This window comes from Erpetoichthys calabaricus, chromosome 6, assembly GCF_900747795.2.
Source record: "Erpetoichthys calabaricus chromosome 6, fErpCal1.3, whole genome shotgun sequence".
In the NCBI taxonomy this organism is placed as follows: Eukaryota; Metazoa; Chordata; class Cladistia; order Polypteriformes; family Polypteridae; genus Erpetoichthys; species Erpetoichthys calabaricus.
In genome coordinates this window covers 3,117,555-3,141,097 of record NC_041399.2, presented here as the reverse complement: position 1 = coordinate 3,141,097, position 23,543 = coordinate 3,117,555, and the positions used below count along the sequence as shown (strand labels likewise).

General features: G+C 42.8%; 1 protein-coding gene across 1 annotated transcript in view; it reads right to left on the bottom strand.

Annotated features, from left to right (window-relative positions):
* cubn (cubilin (intrinsic factor-cobalamin receptor)) overlaps positions 1-23,543 on the bottom strand; it is a 291,472-nt gene that overhangs the window by 87,318 nt on the left and 180,611 nt on the right. Inside the window, exons 38-44 of the mRNA XM_051929225.1 lie at positions 18,529-18,710; positions 16,819-17,011; positions 11,841-12,038; positions 4,695-4,841; positions 4,387-4,577; positions 3,353-3,536; positions 708-882 (exon numbers count right to left, since the gene is read on the bottom strand). Coding sequence (XP_051785185.1) covers positions 708-882; positions 3,353-3,536; positions 4,387-4,577; positions 4,695-4,841; positions 11,841-12,038; positions 16,819-17,011; positions 18,529-18,710 — 1,270 coding nt within the window. The remainder of the gene's footprint in view (positions 1-707; positions 883-3,352; positions 3,537-4,386; positions 4,578-4,694; positions 4,842-11,840; positions 12,039-16,818; positions 17,012-18,528; positions 18,711-23,543) is intronic.

Below are 23,543 nucleotides of genomic sequence, written 5' to 3'. Positions count from 1 at the left end.
AGTAAACCAGGCAGTGTAGTAAGCTTCCACTAACACTAAACTCGTATCCAAATCTATTAATAATAATAATTCTTTGCATTTAAATAGCGCTTTTCTCACTACTCAAAGCGCTCAGCAATTGCAGGTTAAGGGCCTTGCTCAACAGAGCAGAGTCCCTTTTGGCATTTACAGGATTTGAACGGCAATCTTCCGATTGGCAGTGCATATCCCTAAACCTCAGAGCCACCACTCCGACCTGTTAAGTGTACAGTTTGGTCTGATTGTGACACAAAACTAACTCCGTAGGAGCTCCATGCCATAATTACTAAAACTGAAACTAATTGATATAAAAATAAAATAGAAATGTCTTAGTGAAATAAAACTAAACTAAAACTAAAAATACACAATGAAGGAAAACTAAAACTAAACTGAATTTCCAAGTAAGGTCAGAAAAAATATAGAAATAAAAACTAATATAAATAGGCAAAACTATAATAACCTTGGTTGGCACTAATCATGTCCTCCTCTTCCTTTTCCTCCACGGTTAGAGGAGCTGACTTCACCCCTTCTGGTGCACCACCTAAAAGTTCTGAAGGAGGCGTCACTCTGTGATCAGAACGCCCCACCGAATGGAGCTCCATCTTCGTGACCGACCTACTTTGAGTATAAAGCTAACCAATCCCACCCGCCTGCCCGTTCACCGACCGTCACTCAAAGGCTCAGCATACCTGCTTGAAGGCTCAATGAAGAAGTCACCTTCGAAATCGAGTTGGACAGCCTCTCCATTGGGGACGGTCACCACCCAGACACAGTCAATGTTTTGAGGGTAGTTGTCAGGGTAGTTGGGAGACGTGACGTATCCGGGGGGATCGGAGTCAGCCAGGTAAATCCTTCCTCCACAAGCTGTCAAGGCACAAGTTAGTCAGACCATTCAGAATTCATCACACAGAGAAGCTCAAAGTCTCCGACCCAGCAGGCTCCCCTAATCTGCTCCCAGTCCCCCGGTTATTCTTCATTTGGCTTTGCGTCTTTACGCGTCTGAACACCGGCGGTGCGTTTTGAACACTCCTTCTGAACTAAATTGGAGTCGCACTCACGTCCTGTTAACACGGATGGCTTACTTAATCAGGTCTCTCCTTTCTTTACTCTTTAAAATCACGTTTAACATTTACTCACATTGAGCCTGCGATTCTGGTGACGCTGATCTTGCAGAGACACCGGGAGTTACGCTTTGCAAAGAAAGAAATTTGTGACCAGCAAAATTCACACCATTGACGCTGTGTGTGGACGGCAGAGGAATTAGAAATCGAAGTGGGAGATGAGTGGTGACCAGTGCTGTGTTGGGGCGCGCTGCTTTAAAAGGTAACTTACTTACATCTCTCATTGCTCAGAAAAAAAGGACAATAAAATATGTGATATGGTCACTTACAGTAGAATACAAAGAGTGGCCAGCATTTGGCACTAAATCCTATTGACAGCATTATAGTCTCTAGAAAAGGCACCTGGGAATTCACACGGCCTGTCAGGACAATACCAAGACATGAAGTCCAAGGAACTCTCAGTGGACCTCCGCGATCAAAGTGTGCTGAGGCAAAGATCAGGGCAAGGGGAGCAAACCATCTCTGAAGCTTACAAGTTCTAAGAGGACTCAGCCAATAGAAAATGGGAGACCTTTGGAGCCCCCAGAGCTCCCAGTTGTGACCGTCCAGGCGAAATTGAATAACCGAGCAGGAAGGCAAAGTACTGAATTAAGAGTCTGCATACTTCTATGAAGGAGAGATTTCTATTCTGATTTTACATTTGCAACCCTTTCAGAAAACATGATTTCACTTCGTCATTGGGGCGATTGAGTGTAGATTAGTGGGCAAAACTGGCAAATTTAACAAATTAATATGAAGTACAACACAAAGTGTGCAAAAAAGAAAGGGGTCTGAAGACTTTTTGAATAGATAGATAGATAGATAGATAGATAGATAGATAGATAGATAGATAGATAGATAGATAGATAGATAGATAGATAGATAGATAGATAGATATGAAAGGCACTATATGATAGATAGATAGATAGATAGATAGATAGATAGATAGATAGATAGATAGATAGATAGATAGATAGATAGATAGATAGATAGATAGATAGATAGATAGAGACACTATATAATGATAGATAGATAGATAGATAGATAGATAGATAGATAGATAGATAGATAGATAGATAGATAGATAGATAGATAGATAGATAGATAGATAGATAGATAGATAGACTGAAAGGTACTATATAATAGATAAATAGATAGATAGTGAAAGGCACGATAGATAGATAGATAGATAGATAGATAGATAGATAGATAGATAGATAGATAGATAGATAGATAGATAGATAGATAGATAGATAGATAGACTGAAAGGTACTATATAATAGATAAATAGATAGATAGTGAAAGGCACGATAGATAGATAGATAGATAGATAGATAGATAGATAGATAGATAGATAGATAGATAGATAGATAGATAGATATGAAAGGCACTATATGATAGATAGATAGATAGATAGATAGATAGATAGATAGATAGATAGATAGATAGATAGATAGATAGATAGATAGATAGAGACACTATATAATGATAGATAGATAGATAGATAGATAGATAGATAGATAGATAGATAGATAGATAGATAGATAGATAGATAGATAGATAGATAGATAGATAGAAAAATGCACTATATAATAGATAGATAGATAGATAGATAGATAGATAGATAGATAGATAGATAGATAGATAGATAGATAGATAGATAGATAGATAGATAGATAGAAATGCACTATATAATAGATAGATAGATAGATAGATAGATAGATAGATAGATAGATAGATAGATAGATAGATAGATAGATAGAGACACTATATAATGATAGATAGATAGATAGATAGATAGATAGATAGATAGATAGATAGATAGATAGATAGATAGATAGATAGATAGATAGATAGACTGAAAGGTACTATATAATAGATAAATAGATAGATAGTGAAAGGCACTATATAATAGATAGATAGATAGATAGATAGATAGATAGATAGATAGATAGATAGAGACACTATATAATGATAGATAGATAGATAGATAGATAGATAGATAGATAGATAGATAGATAGATAGATAGATAGATAGATAGATAGATAGATAGTGAAAGGCACTATATAATAGATAGATAGATAGATAGATAGATAGATAGATAGATAGATAGATAGATAGATAGATAGATAGAGACACTATATAATGATAGATAGATAGATAGATAGATAGATAGATAGATAGATAGATAGATAGATAGATAGTGCCTTTCACATCTATCTAACGGACTCACCGTAACTCAGAGCCTCATACGTCAGTTTAAATCCGTTTCCTTCGGCACTCGAATCGGACTGGAACCGAATAAACAGCTGGTTGTCAGAGGTGTGCATGGTAGCAGGTGGCGCTGAACCACAGTAGCGCCCATTTCCAGTGTTGGTGCCAAGGGGTGGCGATGAAGCATCAGGTCCATTTCTCAACTGAAATGAAGGGTACAGATGCCTTTCATTCATCTTATAAAATGAAACAAAGAGCCTTGTAGATTCTTTCCTACAGACTGGCGATGCAGAGACATGAAGGATGTCAGCTGAGGTGTTTCAGCCCAGGGTGCCTCCTTTAAACAGAAGACAGCTATATGGTGAGATATCTGTGAGCAGATCGCAGTTGAGAGGTTTATGCAGGTGGAAACCTCAAAATGCCCGTCAGAGAGTTAAGCTTTGGGTTAGTTAAAGAACATCCGTAACAAATGGCCTCAAGCACAGGTTGGATGCTGGTAGTGAATGGTGGGTACCCAATGTATGTCTTGGGTCCAAGAGGTTGTTTCATGATGCAGCCTTGTCAAAGACTGGCATTTCTTCATTGCCCAGCTATCACAATCGGCACCTGAACTGGCAGCCTGGGCTGAGGCTGCAGTGGATTTTCACTGGAAATGTGACCTCCCAGTATCCCTGAATAAGACAGGCCACCCAGATGTGGTCCAGTGGTTATTCTGGCTGTAATGGGGGTCTATTCAAGGCCATAGAAATACTCAGTTAAGCCCTTGTCAATTTAGAAAAAGTATGTCATGTAAATCTGAGCTGAAACCAAAACCCAGGTGTCAAAATGACTTGTTCCTTCTCATGTCACCCCTTGTTACTTTCCTCCAGTCTACATGACTCTAATATGGCCTCCCTGATCTTCATCACGACACAAGAACATGGATTTCAGGCTTCCCCAACTCCCAGACAGGATCTTGAGAATTGCTTCACCTAGCAGTTCATTGCGTGATGGCCGTCCACAGGATAACAGAGTCTCACCAAGCCCACTTATCATTAGGGGGCCCACTCTTACCTCAATGTAGTCCCCACTTGTACACGTGCTGCCAGAACCGATGACCTGGAATGGCGCATCAAAGTGCACAGCCACCGTAAACCCACTGGTCACCATCACGTGGTATGTGCAGACCAGGTTTGGGGTATATGACTGCGGATAATTTGGAGACATGATGACACCTCGGTTGGCGTGGAAAAGCCCTCCACAACCTGAGCACAATGAAAAGAGAACAGAAGCATTTGTGTAAGCCACTGGCTTTTGGGAAGATGGGGACGCCATGAAGGTGAGGATGGACAGATTCCGGGAAGAAGATGTAATGAACTCACTCTTGTGGTACGAAGCATTGAAGCCTCCTCTGGTGACGGAGCCGTCTGAGATAAATTCTATGTACATGCTGTCCCCAGAAGATCGGACTGGTCCAGGGAGCTCTCGACCGCACACAGTGGCCAAGATCGGTGACAACATGTTCTTCCCTGCAAATACAAAACAGCCGTCAGACATAATTAAGAACTGGAGCGGCGTTCACTGTTGGGTGTCTCCTGTGTGTTTATATATGAAGTGGTCATGTGAGCGAAGAAAAGCGCACAAAATAAAAGGAGCGCCAACCCTGATTAATAAAAAAAAAGAAAACTATATATGTTTATATACATATATATTGTAAGAAAAGGCGCTATATTGTGCCCGACCCGGAGGCACGTATAAAAATAAATAAACTTTTATTTTTCTTCACCTGTGGGGCACATCTTCCCCATGAACCCCACAGGCAATACCCAGTCCCAAGCACAAATAAACACAAAAACAACGTCCTCTCTCTTCTCTTCCACCACTCCTCCTCCTCAGCAAGCTTCGTCCTCCTCCTCCCGACTCTGGCCGCTGAGTGGTGGTTGTTGGCCCCCTTTTATCAGACACCCAGAAGTGCTCCAGGAGGTTGATTGCTGACATCCGGCTGTACTTCTGGGTAAGGCAAAACCAGTGCCCAAAAGGGGCCAGCTGCTCCTGCTGCAGCACCCCCTGGCGGCGCCCACGGAACACCACAGAGCTGCACAGAACTCCAACTCCCATGAAGCCCTGGGGGAGTCCAAGGCACCGCTGCAACCCAATGATGCTGCCATCTAGCATCCAGGGGGAGATACTGGGCTTCCCATCCTTGTCCCCCTGGCAGATGTGGTGAAGGGGCATCCCGGCCAGGCATAGACTCCAGCCATCTGTCACTATACATATATATATATATATATTGGATAGTTTCCTATCAAATAATGCAAAAAGTATGCAACACGTGTTTCGCCCTTATTTGGGCTCATCAGGCATACACACTCACTGCACCCCTCGCAGGGATTGAACCTCGGACATCAGCGTCAGAGGCAAAGCCCCTTTACGTTGCGCCACAGCACTTGGTTCATTTATTTGACAGCCTGGAGATCGGAGTAATTACATTCATAGCATTCGTAGTCTGAATCTCGATCTGATTGTATGGGTGGTTACCTACCAGGTGATTCAGACTATGAATGCTATGAATATATATATATATATATATCTACAGTGCATCTGGAAAGTATTCCCAGCGCTTCATCACTTTTTCCACATTTTGTTATGTTACAGCCTTATTCCAAAATGGATTAAATTCATTTTTTTCCTCAGAATTCTACACACAACACCCCATAATGACAACGTGAAAAAAGTTTACTTGAGGTTTTTGCAAATTTATTAAAAATAAAAAACATTGAGAAATCCCATGTCCATAAGTATTCACAGCCTTTGCCATGAAGCTCCAAATTGAGCTCAGGTGCCTCCTGTTTCCCCTGATCACCCTTGAGATGTTTCTGCAGCTTCATTGGAGTCCACCTGTGGTAAATTCAGTTGACTGGACCTGATTTGGAAAGGCACACACCTGTCTATAGAAGGTCCCACCGTTGACAGTTCATGTCAGAGCACAAACCAAGCATGAAGTCAAAGGAATTGTCTGTAGACCTCCAAGACAGGATTGTCTCGAGGCACAAATCTGGGGAAGGTTACAGAAAAATTTCTGCTGCTTTGAAGGTCCCAATGAGCACAGTGGCCTCCATCATCCGTAAGTGGAAGAAGTTCGAAACCACCAGGACTCTTCCTAGAGCTGGCCAGCCATCTAAACTGAGCGATCGGGGGAGAAGGGCCTTAGTCAGGGAGGTGACCAAGAACCCAATGGTCACTCTGTCAGAGTTCCAGAGGTCCTCTGTGGAGAGAGAAGAACCTTCCAGAAGGACAACCATCTCTGCAGCAATCCATCAATCAGGCCTGTATGGTAGAGTGGCCAGACGGAAGCCACTCCTTAGTAAAAGGCACATGGCAGCCCACCTGGAGTTTGACAAAAGGCACCTGAAGGACTCTCAGAACATGAGAAAGAAAATTCTCTGGTCTGATGAGACAAAGATTGAACTCTTTGGTATGAATGCCAGGCGTCACGTTTGGAGGAAACCAGGCACCGCTCATCACCAGGCCAATACCATCCCAATAGTGAAGCATGTTGGTGGCAGCATCATGCTGTGGGACTGGGAGACTAGTCAGGATAAAGGGAAAGATGACTGCAGCAATGTACAGAGACATCCTGGATGAAAACCTGCTCCAGAGCGCTCTTCACCTCAGACTGGGGTGACGGTTCATCTTTCAGCAGGACAACGACCCTAAGCACACAGCCAAGATATCAAAGGAGTGGCTTCAGGACAACTCTGTGAATGTCCTTGAGTGGCCCAGCCAGAGCCCAGACTTGAATCTGATTGAACATCTCTGGAGAGATCTTAAAATGGCTGTGCATCGACGCTTCCCATCCAACCTGATGGAGCTTGAGAGGTGCTGCAAAGAGGAATGGGCGAAACTGGCCAAGGATAGGTGTGCCAAGCTTGTGGCATCATATTCAACAAGACTTGAGGCTGGAATTGCTGCCAAAGGGGCATCGACAAAGTATTGAGCAAAGGCTATGAATACTTATGTACATGGGATTTCTCAGTTTGTTTATTTTTAATAAATTTGCAAAAACCTCAAGTAAACTTTTTTCACGTTGTCATTATGGGGTGTTGTGTGTAGAATTCTGAGGAAAAAAATGAATTTAATCCATTTTGGAATAAGGCTGTAACATAACAAAATGTGGAAAAAGTGATGAAGCGCTGGGAATACTTTCTGGATGCACTGTATGTGTATCTGAAAGAACAAGGTCTGGCCTTCACTTATATTGCAGAAGATGTGTTTTTATTAATGCTGTCACACACGTGTGCACATGGGGGACAGTTTGCAGGTTCAAATATTGAGATTTGTCAACCAGACCAGGGGTTTGGCACTCTCAAGTAATCCTCTCTCCTCTTGTTGCCCTGCAGTTCACCAAAAGAGCTGGCTTCTTGATGACATCACCACTGATCCACCCACGGATGATGTCATTTCCCATTCCCAGAATTCCCCATACCATCACATTCAGTTCCTGTTCCGCCCATCCTGACTCCACCCCTTCCTGTTTTCCTCCATATTTAAGCCCAGTAATTTTCCTGTTAGTCGGCTTCATTTCGAACTCGTCCTGTAAACCGTCTTTTCTTTATTTTGCATCAGTGGCCATCTGCAATCAGATTATAAGTTTAATATGTCACTGTCAGTCAGTCAGTCATTCTCCAACCCGCTATATCCTAATACAGGGTCACGGGGGTCTGCTGGAGCCAATCCCAGTCAACACAGGGCACAAGGCAGGAACAAACTTCGGGTAGGGTGCCAACCCACCGCAGGGTACACACACACACACCAAGCACACACTATGCCAGCGTTCCTCAACCTTTAAGTATTTGCGACCCGAGTTTTCATAACAGTTTTAATCGTGCCCCCCTAATGTTTTTTTGAAAGGAGCCCACTAATACCAATTTGTTCTTTTTTAATTAATGATATATTATAGATGCATATTTTATTATACCTACTTAACTTTTATCAACATTTATCTAACTCTGTATTTATTTTTCTAGTATCAGAATGTAGTTTAAGTTAATTTGTTTTGGTTTCAATAGATGTATTTTTCATATTTTCGACTCTTGTTTTCTTTTTTTCACATCTTCACGTCCCCCCTTTTTGTTACTTTGCGCCCCCCTAGGGTGGCCCGCCCCACAGTTTGAGAACCACTGCACTAGGGACAATTTAGAATCGCCAATCCACCTAACCTGCATGTCTCTGGACTGTGGGAGGAAACCCATGCAGACACGGGGAGAACATGCAAACTCCACACAGGGAGGACTGGGAAGCGAACCCAGACGGGTCTCCTTACTGCGAGGCAGCAGCGCTACCCACTGTGCCACCATGCCACCCTATGTCACTGTGCTCTGTACAAATATTTTATAAATCTACTCTTCTTTCCACTCACATGTACAGCTAACACAAAGCCAGATTTAGCACAGGGAGTCTCATCATTTTGAACTTCTAGGCAAGCATTAGAAGACAAGAAAGGGACAACTGCAACATGGGCACTGTACTATTTCCGTGTGTCAGAGTCAGCATGACATTGGATCTTCTTTTTCTTGCTTGGACTGTCATGATTTACCTAAGTGGGGGTCTGCACATGAAAAAAGAGTATAAAGCCTTAGAACATTGCCCGGCACACCTTTGAAGCCAACGGACAGACGGGAGATAACGTCATCCAATCCTGAAAATCCTTCCAATGCAATGACAAAAATGGCAGACTCTATACATCGGGCCCCCACTTCAGTGACGGTCTTCTCATGGCTTCCTGGAGTTTTCTTTGTTTTTTCACCACCATTTTTTGGTTGGTGATTGCTTATACACCGAGCAGCACGTCATTAGTCGTGAAACAGATGACAGAAAGGTGGTGACTCATCATGCGAGTTGGTGTGCCACCAAAAACCTGCTGCTCAAACCCCCACAAGACATTCGAATTTCACAAACAGCAGTTATGAGCTGTCCCCTTAGAAATGAAGGAATCTGCGGTCACTATGGTGGAATCCTTCAGATATTTTTTTGCATGACTATCATCTCAGCTGGACATTGACACCACCTCCATCACTAAGAAGGCTCAGCAGAAGCAGCAGTGGTAATTGTTCTGCCAAATGTTGTACTGCTTGAACCGTCGTCCCAGATGAAAGCTGAGCCAGTGACAACCCCTACCTCTTCTAGACTCTTTCTCTATTTTGTTTTCACGCTAGGAGCCAAAGTAAATATGTTTAGAAAGTGCACTGGGAACTTTGCAGATTTATCTAACATTCAGAAGAAGGTGTGGAAAACCACAAAAGTGCAAAGCAATGTGATATTAGATTTTGCACATTGATTTTTATGAACTACGTATCAAATCAAAAAGTTTAAATCTAGCCCAGCCCTAACAGAGCCACAACCAACAAACTCCACGCAAGCAAGAAGAGGCCTTTCGCCACATTAAGGTATATTGTAAGTGTCATCCGTGATTGTGTAGCATCCCAACCAGATCAAGAAGTGATCCCTTACCAGGAAGGGGGGCCAGAAGCATGAAGGGATCCAAAGAGTTGGCTTTCCAACTTCTCTGATATACTAAGGGCAGCATTCTTGTGTCACTCTCCCTGCTTTTCAACCTACAAGCATGCTGGGAATTGTAGTCCCATGCTACAGCCCTGTGGTATACCATGCCTACCAGCAGAGGGAGCTGCAGGGAGGAACCATCCCTGACTTTTAGAGACTTCAACCTGACCAGGAAGTGCTTCCTGGATGCAATGTGGTGGGGCACCAGAAGTCACTTCCGTGTCCGGTATAATGATAACCACTCCTCTTCATTTCAGGAGAGTCGGAGTTGGGAGACAGAGGACAACACTTGAGAGGGGAAGAGGAACTGGGAGAAGAAGAGAGAAAAGGAAGGATTCACCATCCGTTTACGTTCTGTATTATTTAGAAGGTATTTAATGAGAAGTCAAGACCCCTTTTATTGGCTAACAAAAACAGATTACAATATGCAACCGTTTGAGGCAACTCAGGCCCCTTCTTCAGGCGAGATGTCATCAAATCACGAAGATGTTCACACTGAGCCATTTAGGGATACAGGAGGTGAGTGTTGGAGCACCTAAGATGGCTGTGGATTAAGACCCCCTGAAGAAGGGGCCTGAGTGGCCTCAAAAGGTTGCAATCTTTTTAGTTAGCCAATAAAAGGGGTCATTTTGCTCGACTTGTTCTTTGCTTCGCCTTCTACAATTTCTTGTATTAGGAATTTGTTCGTTTTCGCATACCCCTTGAGGTCAGAGCACAGGGTCAGCCATTGTACAGCGCCCCTGGAGCAATTACAGGTTAAGGGTCCTGCTCAATGGCCCAGCACAGTAGGGTCTCTTTTGGCAGTGATGGGGATTCGAACCGGCAACCTTCTGGACACCAGCGCAGATCCTTAGCCTCAGAGCCACCACTCCACCCTAGAGCCACTACATTCATAATGGCTAACATGGTACAACACCCTAGTACATTAGAAGGTATTTGGAAAAATATTTATATACTTATTTATATTGTAGCAGTAGAGGCTTTTATCGACCTCTTGCACCCTCAGGTACCACGCCAAACACCAGGTAACTGTACAATTATTATTTATTTTATGATAATAACGTGCACAAAGCACCCTCCACTCCACACTACTCATACAATAATCAATTCTCCAAATACAAATACCAATCCTCCTCTCCCAGACACTTCGCCACCCTATCTCCCAGCTCAGCTCAGCGTCTGGGCTTTCCCACAGTCCTTTTATATTCCCTGACCCGGAAGTGTTTCCTATCCTACAGTCCATGTGATTTCTTATCACTTCCGGGTCAGATAAAAAGTCCTTCTCTTCAACCCGGAAACACGTCGTTCCTTCTGGTCATATGATCATGACGTGCTTCCGGGTTATAGGGCACGTAAGAGTCCTTGAGCCTCCCTGCAGCATCCTCTGGTGGGCCCCATGGTGTCCAGCAGGGTCGGGAATAAAAACTCCATTGTCCATAATTCCCTGCTGGTCTTCGGGGCACTTCCATGCTACAGGGAGGGCTCCATCTAGCGGCCTGGGGGTATTGTCCGGGATGAACAGCCGGCCATCTCCCACAATATATTTATATACTCTGTTATTTGAACCTATGACTGTGTGAGTGCCAGTTCTGTGTGGGGTTTGGAGCTCGATAACACCTCCTGTCTTCCGTAATATCTAGATGGAGAAATTCTGCTAGATCATCTTTGTCAATGCGTGGATTAAACTGATTGTCTTCTCTTTTTAGGACTTTTAATTCCCTTTACAGTAATTGTATCACACAAAGAACCACAGTGACTGGGAAGACTTTAGGGACCTTCAGAAGTCATGGGGCTGAATGGCCTGTTCTTGATGAACTAGATGGAATGCTCTAAAGATTAGGAGATGAGCACACCTGGAGAAGAAACCATTCGAGTCACGTTTTGTTTTTGCCGTGGATCATTTTTGGAAGAATAGAAGAAAAAAGAAGGCAAAGAGAAACCCAGACTATTAACAAGCAAATCCTTACCATCTCTGATGATGAGGCTGTCGTAATAACAGGTGCTATGGGCCTCGATATCGACAGCTAGGACATTGAACTCCACGGTGGAGTCCGGCGCTCTGATCAGCCACATGCAGTGCAGGTTGTTCTGGTAGTTCGCTGGCCAGCCAGGTGAGAAGAGGAAGCCGGGGGAGTCGCCGACGATGATGACACCTTCACAAGCTCCTGAAATGAAGAAGAGTCCGACTTGTAGCCTTGTAGTCTTATTCACAAGGCCTACTCCAGTCATGGCTGATGTACAGTCCAACATTTAGTGATTACTAGCATGTACAGCATTTCATTTTACACAGCGTTTCAGGCTACGTCCACATTACTACATTCTCATTCAAAGAGACATTAGTCTCTGTTTTCGCCTTTCCCCCCCAAACTCACGGAAACAGAGACTTTTGAAAAAGCTCTGCAGAGTCGTATTAATTCAGAAAATACCTGTTTAGTGTTGTAGTCTGGACGGGTAAAAATGTAGAATTTCAAAAACGCCAGACTCTAATCGCACTTTGATTGGTTTGCGCTTATTACGGGTCTCTTCCTTGATTGGATCCTGCTCCTTACAACTCCTCATTCTCTGATTGGTCATCCTTCACAGAAGAAAAGTAAATTCCGACAGAGCAAGCACAGAAGAGTTGTGTCCAGTGACGCTTGCTTGTACGCATCTCAGTTGTATTTATTTGCACAAAAAAGCAAATCATTTACTGACCACTACAGTTTTGTGGTAGATCCCTTGGCCGGCAGCATTTACTATCCCTTCACGGTGCGGGCGAAAAGCTACGTCATGTGGATTTTTAGCTGTTTTAGTGTGAACAGGAATCATTTCTATTTAAATTGTTGTTTTTAAACATAATGTAGTAGTGTGGACATCGTCACGGTTTCATTTTTCTTACTGTTACGGGCACATCCCGGAGATTATTGTAAGCACCAAAATATACTGGGAGATGGTAACAGCCAGGCATAGCGATGGTCAGAACCGTGAGATCAAAACATCAAAACGCCAAACGAAACCTGAGAGTCGATTGCAAAGCAAAATCCAACCAACGAGGGCCTACTTAGGAAATGAGCAAACTGTCAGTGAAGAGTCTTTTGTTGTCATTTAATCCATAGAGAGATCATTTATAGTATGAAGGCCACCGTAGTTATTATGTCATCGGCGTAACAATCCAGATCACATGATCTTCAAACAGCACTGCGTAAATGAAGAAAATCAAGATGTTCATGAATATTTACTTCCCAGATTCAAAATGGATTCCTCACATGTGCAAACCTCAGTCATTTACAGAAAAATACGCATAACGGATTGTTTAACTCACGTGGTCAAACAAATTTAGGATTACCAACGTGTAACTTTCTAAAGCAGATCTAAGGTACAAATCACAAACTAATCCAGATGCACACACTGAGCCATTTAGGGACACAGGAGGTCAGGGTTGGAGCACCTAAGATGGTGCAGATGAAGCCCAGACTACGCCCAATGGCACAAAGAGCAGACGATCTTCAAGTGCTGGTGCAGTGAACAGCAGAACAACATGAACATCAAGTTTAACAATCCGTCTTGTTTTGGACTTGTGTCTCTGGCCGTCTGATTGCCCAATAATGGAGGTGCACCAGCAACTAACGTCTCACCCTCTCTCGATTAACAAATTGTTCTCGACTTAAAGGAATGGACAAAGAGTACATCCTCATGTAAACTTAATAAAAATAATGGTAACTGTAAAGCTACATCAGACTGAAATGATTGTCGCTGTCGTTATTGTAAACGTTATTTACATCAAGCACCTGAAAGGGCCATGAAATCAATGGAAAGTATACACTGTAGAAATCAATGACGACAAAAGGTAAATGTTAGTAGAATCGTATGTGAAGCAGGACTGACTCTCTGCAACTCAGGGGAGGATGATGATCTACCATCAATGTGATCTGGTTGTGCGCCCTGTCATATGTGAGAAAAAACAATGCAAGTGCTGCACCAATCACCCCCCCCGCACTCCCCTTCTCAAGCACGTGGATGATCTCAGCCAAGACGTATTAATTTATCTTTCATAAGGTAAATATGTAAGGGCTATCGATTAATTCTGTCTTCCTATTTGGAGAGCAATTGTAAGATCACATGTATTTATATTGTGCGTGTTACTGCACTGAGCACTAGGCAAGAATATTCGACTGTAGCTGCATCAGGAATTTAGGATCTTGATCTGCCTTAACTCCGGACTGGAAGGTCAGAATCACTTCAGATGTCTCCCGCTGTCACCGACTGACTACCTTGGGGTACTTGTGTTGCAGCTACAGCCGTGAAATTTCTAATGTCTTGCCCTCTCTCAATAGCACCAGCATTTTTCTATTTCAGTAGTACCTCTCGCTCGTCTATGTTAACTTGTACCCAGTTACTTGTACATTAAATCACAGACCTTGACCAAATGTATGAGTGACCGCTGGCTTAAATCTTCAAGGGGGGACCACCCTCCCTATGATCTGATGTTCATAGAGTGTTAATATATGCGTGTGACACCCTGGAGCTTAATCTGGTAATGTTATAAATCATTTTCTCGATTACTTAGATAAGACAGAGGTGTTAATACTTGCCATTCCTTATGCACCCGGCTTTTCCTAAAAACCAAATGAATCCAACAGTCACAAAACTGTATAAAATATAATAAGAAGCTGGATAATATTCATAAAGAACTCCATCACAGTGTAAACTTCGCAGTAGGGCACAGATAATGTGAGAGAGCTCATATCAGATCTGGAGGACACCCGCAAACACACCTCCATGACACTCTGAAGGAATGTGGAGGACACTAACAGCAGCTTTTAATGCGCACTTTGCAAACTGGGGGACGAGCGATTTTCTAATTAGAGACACCAACTCTGTATTTTTTTACTGAAGGTTAATGGTTAAAGGTATGGTGATCTGTATTCTTCTATTTCTAACTTTACGCAATATAAATATTTCCACGCATCACTTGTCATTTTTGTGGAATTGAGTTAAACAGATTGGTTTGTGTATCACACAACACTTCAGTCTAAATATAAATATGAAATGTGGTTTGGATATCTTTAATAGCATATTTGTGCTTTTCATGTCTGTAACCGTCTGCCTGTGCGCAGAAATTATTCTCTACCATCGCATACTGCAATAGATTTATTAAACCTGCTCACGCAGTGGTGTTCATTAGCATTGCAACTTTGTTCCCCATCTCCAACTCCCAGAAGCCCACTGCAATTGAACTTAGCGTTAGTTGTGGTCTGCTAAAGGTCCACAGCTCTGAGACACACTGCAATGGTGCAAATCCCGCAAGTTAGTCCTGTTGCCGTACACACACACACACACACACACAACAATACTGTACTAACTGCAACCTTTCACCTTCCCACTTGCGTACTTTCTCGTGAATTTCCAGTCTGACTATTCAGAGAAACTCGAGGTCACTGACGATTTACTACTTGGTCTGCAAAACAAAACCAATTAAAGAGAAAACTCCATTGTTTGTGCAAATAAAGACAAACTAAATGTATGACATGTATTTCACTTTGCTCAAAATAACATTTGCCCCCAAAAAAATAGAATTTCTGATTGACTTTTTGTTATATTTTTATTTTAAGTAAAAGGCCATTGTTATGTTACAATTCAGGAAGCTTTGTTGTTTCAGAATTTTCCGATTTGTGGCTCAGAGTTCACATGGTGTCCATGTAGAATTTCTGGCCATGAAATTTGTATTTGCCATCTTTCTCCCAGAATATGAATGCAGTAATAATTAAATGCCATTAGTGCCCATGTTACTTAGCATCCCTAACCCCCTACCAGTGATAGCCACTGTGATGACCTCGCCACATCAAAGTGTCACAAAGTATTGCAGGTCAGACTTGCTCTCATCAAAGGGAGCAGGCCTCACCACCAGAGGAAGCCTAGTCCCAAACTCAAAAGGCAGTGACCTGGCCTGCTTTGGCCTAAAATGGGCCTTTAACTTTTTTAAATATTTAAAAATAACCTAGAAGAGGAGGAGATGAAAACTGTTAGAAACTTGTGATCCAAAGGACAAACTAAAACAAAATGTGTTTGAAATTAAAAAGAACACAAAAGGGCAAGGTAGGTAAAAGGAGAAACAAATACACATTCGCTTTAAACAAATTAAAATCACAATTCAAGAAACAGAAGCTTAAATAATTGCAGGATCCAAAAGCTGGGAAATCCAAAAAATCAACAAGAATCCAAATTGATGAAATTGGAGTCTGAAGTACATGCTGGTCCAACAATGCAGCTTCTGCACTGGTAAGAGGTGGAAACAGCAGCGTAAGTACAAAGGATCAGGCGTCGTCATATGTAAGGTAAAGATCAAAACCTCTCACGGAGAAACTCCTGATCCCAATATGTCATTTGAGAATCAAAGTCAAAGGAAAGTGGTTAAACAATTGTAACGATAAAAATCAAGAAAAGAGTCTGTTAAAATTAATTTTGCTTTTGTTTTTACATCCGTAATCTTGGACAGAGACAGGACAATAGAGCTGGTATTTCAAACTGCTGCACTACTGACACTGCATTCCGTGGCCTCCATGACCAACAGCTTTGACAACTGGGAGTCACAGCCTGACTACGGTATTCCCAGACAAAGTGCAAAACAATTTTAACCACTTTTAATACTTTTCAAAAGCAAATAGTGATGGTAAGTTTGAATTCATCATGCTCAAAAAGTCATATTAGGTGTATAAAATCAAAGATAAATATGATGAAGAAACACCAAAAAGTGATAAATGATACTAAAGTATAAGAACAAGCAGGATCAAGTGGCCCCACCTCCTTGGGCTCCACATACAGGAGACAGGCCAGAATAAATTAAACGTTAAACCAAACCATACACACTACATTAAATATAAACGAACCACAAAGAAAATCATCAAAGTAATAAACAACAAACATCCGTCAGCCAGGGATGTAAAATAACAGCCTGCCAACACTGACCTGGTGGGACGGTGGGCACCGGTCCGGACTCTTCGATTGCAGTCCATTCGATGAAGAAGCCTTTTCCGCTGATGATGTCATCTGACAGGAACTGCAGGGTCATGACGTTTTCGGAGCTTTGAATTGGAGGAGGAGGAGAGATGCCACAAAAAGTGCCCAGTGGGTACGAGTGGACATCGGGCCCATCAAAGAACTGTGGGCAAAAGGAAGCAAGGAGCCACTCAGAATGAAAGAGTAAGAGGAATACACGGCTGTCTAATCTCAAAGAACAAAAATATGTTCACACTTGTAAGGAACTTCATATTACGGTAAATGTGTCCATTTGTCTGTATAGCAGACTGGACGGCTCAACGCCGACTCTACAATTGAACCCCGAAGGTGGTGGTGGGCTGGCCGAGGAGTCCAGGACTTCGACACTGTCTGACTTTGTCTCTCTTAAAGTTGACTCTGGACCCCTAAGAAGTTTGATTTCCTTGTCGATGCGGCTGAATGAGTTTTTGTTTTCCTCTCCTCCGTTTAACAATTAATGAATGGACAGATGCCGTTGGCTTCCATTAATTTTAATCCATTTCTACTGTGATTTCTGTCTGTATTTTCACGTGTGCTAATTCTGTATTAAGTCATATTTTCATTTCACCAGAGAACTTGTCACCTGTCCTCAGTGAAGGGCGCTATACAAAAATGAACTGAATTGAATTGAACGGCGGGAGGCAGCTGTCGATGGGATGCCAGGCGGTCACTTGCCACATTCTCACATACCGCCAGCTCAGTCATAAGGGGACAATTCACAGGTGACAATTAGGCTAAGCTGCCTATCGTTGGCATGTAGGGGGCCACAGCGTATTAAACAGACCTAAGAGACCATAACGTTAAAAAAATCACAGGTGCCCTACTTCAGTTTATCCAAATCGAAGATTAGCTGGGCTGACATGGCAGGTTTAGGATTAGGCTTGTGTGATTTTATAAATTTTAACATCCTGACTCTCATTTTTCGTTCCTTCCATTGGCATCAATTTGTGAGGCATCACCCCGGAATTTCTGAGGGTTTCCTAAATGAAGACGCTGCATTTGTGTCTTGTGTTGACTGGACGGATTAGGAAAGGCACACACCTGTCTATGTGAGCAAAAACCAAGCCCTGAAGTCATAGGAACTGCCAAACAAAGCGCAGAGACAGGATTGTGTCGACGCACAGACTTGAGGAACAATCGAAGGGTCCCAAGATCATAATGCCCTCCGTATTTGTTAAATGGAAGAAGAGTGGAACAACCACAACTCTACTGACGACTGACCACTTGGCCAAACTGAGGAATCGAGCGAGAAGGGCACTGGTAAGGAAAGCGACCAGGAACCCAACAGTCACTCTGGCTAAGCTCGAGAGGATCTGTGAGGACAGAAGAGGAGTGGAACTTCCAGAAGGACCTTCAGACTACGACAAACATGATTCTCTTTTCGGATAACACCAAGACTGAACTGTATGGTCTCAGCCCTAATCAACACATCTGGGTGTTTCATGTTGATTGTTTTAAGCATCTTAGGAAGCAGGGACAATCGTGGAAGGGAGCTCTACCTCCCTGAAGGCTGCCAAAGGAAGTGACCTGATGGATTGTGGGTTCAACACCACTTGACCACACTATCCCTCTATTCATCCACTTTCTTAACCAGCTGCCTAAATTGAACTGAGAAGGATGGGAGAAACAGAATGTCTTCACCTTGAGTTTGTCAACGTAACAGTCATAGTAGTCCTCAATGTCCATCTGGACGATCTGAGCCCGAATGAAGGACCCGGCAGCCACGGTGATAGTCCAGCGGTAGTTGGCATTCATCGGATATGGCCGTGGCCAAAGTGGCGAGGCAATCTGTCCGGACGATCCTGAAATTTCATTGCCAAACACTGTAGGTAAAGAAAAAAACAACAAGTGGGCTCCAAATAACATTTTATACATCTCAAGATCTGTTTTTAAAGGAATTTAGGGGACAAAATGAACTGTAAAGGCAATGGACCGAGAGTAGCAGGCAGAAAACGGCCATCTGCTCCAGAGGTGAGTCCAAGGCTGGCAGGGGACGAGTAGTTAATGTGACACTGTGACGCTACGGCATGGAGCACATGGTGATGAACCTTCAGAAAGTCTTCAGACGCCTTCACTTTTTACACATTTTGTGGTGTTGCAGCTAAAATCATTTCCATTATTTCTTTTCCCTCATCAGCCCTGCCACATAAGTAAAATATGAGGGACGTTCAAAAAGTTTCCACATCTTTCTATTTATTAAGAATTTCATAAACAAATTTACTTCACTTTTTTACATTGTCCCCTTCATTTGTGATGCAATTTTCCCAGTCACATGACACTCTCAGACACGACCAATGACTACTCCTCCCGCCTGCACCGTTTCCAACGAAAACATAAAAATGCAGAAATGTTTTGAACGTCCCTCGTGTTATCGCCATACACTTCTTATGTGCGTGGTATTGCATCTGTTTTGTGTGTGCTGCTCGTCCCTGCCTGGGGGGCTTCCACACAGCTTCAGGTGGAGGAGCCGTTCGCAGTTCAGGACTGTGAGCTGTGAGGTGGTGATGGATGACATTGCCCTTCATGGGTGGGAGCTGTTCTGGTTGGTAGCCAATGAAGGGCCGGAGCACCAAAATTAAACCAGGCAAGGAGGAAGTAATAAGGAGTGCCGGATAGTAACGATGCCAAGGGGAAAAAATAGAAACGACTTGCCCTGACTCTTGGACGAGGTTAGTGAGGTGGCCACCTGCATGCCTTTTTGTAAGACTGTCCATACGCCTGGCTTACCAATTTCAGAAAGTGAGATTTAAGACTTTTTACTTTCGGGATAGCACCGTCTTCGGTTCTCCTTCAGTTCTTTCAAATCTGCCTCTCATCTTCCCACGTTTCTCCTCCTCTCACACACAATAATACATTGGACTTTTGGTTCTGGACTCGTGTGGAGATCCATCTGTCTCGAGTGTTTTGTCTATATTTATGTATATGTATGTGCTTAACCTGATTTAGGGGGCGGGGGGCGTTGTTTGGTCCATAAGGTCGAACTGAGAGTGATTGGTGTATTTGGGTATATCTATGTGCCTCGCCTGATCGGGACGTCTTTTGTTCCTTAAGGTCATATTGAGAGTTTTGTGCATATTTATTGAAATATATGAGGGGGTTGTTGGGACGGGCCATCCTTTCTAGTTAAAAGCAGGGATTTGGTTTGTTTTGAGGGATTTTATATGAGTATGGGGTGGGAAATTGCCCAAGGGACAGCTAAAGGGGACTTTATTTAGTCGATGCTGTTGTGTAAATGTGTGTTATTGTTCAGTTAAAATATATCTATGTTTGTAATTTTTTCTTTTATGTTGTTCCATAACTGTTTTCTTTTCTTTCTGTCTTTGCTTAATAACAAGCCGAGGAGGAGAAGTAGCAGAATAGCTGGGTCTACTCTGCTAACAAGTTAATCATCAATATAGCATTTCACTCTTTGAGTTTAGGGGAATCATAATACATAAAGTAAAAAGTAAAAAAAGGATACTAGGAATGTTACAAATTTATTAAAACTAAAAATCCTGAAATATCCCATTGACACAAGTATTCAGACCCTTTACTTTTGTAGAAGCCCCTTTTGTCAGTGATTCCAGTCTGGGGTCTTCCTGGGTTTGATGCCACAACCTTCACACACACCTGGTGTTGGAGAGTCTCTGCCATTACCTGAATTGCGAGAGAGCGTCAGTTATGGCACTACAGTGATGTGACGTGATTACCCGAGAGCCATCCAGCTCAATGTTGAGGACCAGTCCAAGGGGGCGCCAACATAACACCTGACAGTGGCAGATAGATGGGTGGGACTGGATTGCGTGTATGCCTGGGATGTGGTTCCAACTTGGACCCTGAGCTGTATCACCGTGTTGCGGGTGCGGTGACACTCTGTACCAGTGAATGCTCCCCAACCTGACCTGACCTGACCTGACCTCTGCCATTCTTCTCTGCAGATCATCTCAAGTTCTGCCAGGTAGAACATCAATGGATGGCTGTTTTCCGGTCTTTTGATTATGTTCAAGCCTGCACTCTGGCTGGGCCAATCAAGAACATTCCCAGTGTTGTCCCTAAGCCACTTCTGTTTTGTCTTTGCTTTGTCCTGTTGAAAGGGAACTTTCAGCCCAGTCTTGGGTCCAGAGCTCTCTGAGCAGGTCTTCATGAAGGATATCTTGATCCTGACAAGTCCTCTAGTCCTTGATGCTACCACCACCACACTTCACTGTATTAATGGTATTGCACAGGTGAAGAGCTGGTCCTGGTTTCCTTCAGACATGATGCTAACCTTGGTCTCATCAGACCAGAGAATCTCGTTTCTCACAGTCGGAAAGCCCTTTTGTAACTACAAGTGGACTTCCGTAACTGAGGAGAGGTTTCTCTCTGGCCAATCTATCATAACAATTAAATCAAGGGAGTATTGTAGTGGTGGTTGTCCTTCTGGGAGTTTCCTCCATCTCCACACAGGTTCTTTGGCACTCAGCAAGAGTGACCATCGGGTTCTTGGCCACCCATCTTGCCAAGGTCCTTCTTGGAAACTGATGGCTCAGTTTGGCACAGGTAAGCCAGCTCTCAAAAGAGTTGTGGTTGTTGCAACCTTCTTTCATTTAAAATCACGGAAGATACTTTGCTTTTGGAAACCTTCAATGCTGCAACCTTCCCAGATCTGAGCCTCAACACAATCCTGTTTTTGAGATCTGCAGACAATTCTTTCGACATCATGGCTTGGTCATTGTCAACTGTGGACTTTCTACAGCCAGGTGTGCGCCTTTCCTAATCAGTCCAGTCAACTGAACTGACCACAGGTGTGTGTGGAAACATCTCAACAATTGTCAATAGAATGGGATGCACCTGAGCCAAATTTCACATCTGAATACTTGAGTCAATGAAATATTTCAGTTGTTTTTTGTTTGTAATTAATTTGTAAAAACTTCTGAAATCTTGTTTTTGCTTCGTTATTCTAGGGGGTGGAATTTAAATGATTTTAGCACACATTAACAAATTGTGAGAAAAATGAAGGGGTCTGAATTCTTTCTGAATCTACCGGAATTGACAATTAGTGAAAATACAAGAAATGTAAGGAAGGAAGAGGGTGGAAAATACAGAAATAAAAAAGAAAAGATAAATGCTCAAAAGCCCCGACACAATCGGTGCGATTCACCACATTTATAGTTATGAGTTAAATATTGGATTGCACGTCAACCCCAAACTGCCTTTGGACCCCTTCTTGCGGCACCGAAAGATCACATCAACTAATAAAATCGATTTTTATACAAAAAGTGAACCAGAGAATCCAAATGTAATTAAGGATGTATATACAAATTCCACAAATTCCCCCAGACCTGTGCCGACTCCGAATCTGCCCACCACATACTGTATACAAATAACATAAAAATCTTGGACCCAGAATATCGCAAAATTGTTCACTCAATTTGGTTTCTTAACACTAGAATTACCAGAGCCTACGAAAAAACTTGTAGATCCGTCCCACCTTAAATCACTTCACACCTCTCCATCAGCGTCTTTGGTCCTGTAAAAGTGTTGATAAGCAGCAAGCAGCCTGCTATCACATCTTCCATTGCCGCACAGTTGTCTCAGCTCAAGTCTGTTTACCTGCGTGTCAGTTGCTTGGAGTTGTGTAGAGTGAGAAGTCAAGCAAAATGACACCTTTTATAAATACTATATCGTTATTTGGAACACAGTTCACCGTGTGAACTCTATTTGGACTTTAGGCTTCACACATTATAAACTTCATGTCTACATTTTGTAAATTATTACTAAAACATGAAAAACGTTTCTGTTTTAACGATGTGTTTACATAGATTGTTGTAGACACGGAACACACATGAAATGCACGTGTTCCAAATAACGATACAGTATTTATAAAAGGTGTCATTTTGCTTGACTTCTCACTCTATACAACTCCAAGCAACTGACACGCAGGTAAACAGACTTGAGCTGAGAAAACTGTGCGGTGGTGAGGGATGTGATAGCAGGCTGCTTACTGCTTATCAGCACATTTACAGGACAAAAGACACTGATGGAGAAGTGTGAAGCAATTGAAGGTGGGACGGATCTATGAGTTTTTTCGTAGGCTCTGGTAATTCTAGTGTTAATAAGATCAAATATTCCACAATGCTTCCCATTCTTCACATGTGCTATCCCAGAATATAAAGATTGTTATTTGCTCACTCAGATCTCCAACCTTGTGACTGTCCAGTCCAGTTCAGTATACTGGGATTTCTTCGAGGTGGCCACCAATCAAACCGTATAGGACTTCAGAGATCCACATGAAAACAATTTCCTTCCTGGCTTCAGATCGCTCACATCTCTCCCCCTCCGCCATAAAGCTCAGTTCTGTCCTTTTCTTCTCTTCCTGCCTTTTCGCGCTCTTTTTTAACAAGTGGATTTGCTTCTGTTTCCATGGCAACCTCCCAGAAATCGTGGCCACAGACCCCTACCTCACTATTGACGGATACCCAATCCGCCCATCTTAGGCCTCACAGTATATGCCATGTGTGCTCTGGTGGAGACACGGGTCACACATTGCTTATAACGTAATGGAGAGACAAACGATAATCCAGCAAATAAAATTACGTGCTGGTCATCATATCTGATCATGCCAGTGCTGTATCCCGGTAAGAGCGTCCTTAAGATCTTCATCGGTACATGTAGGGCCTCGGGAACGTTCATAGAGA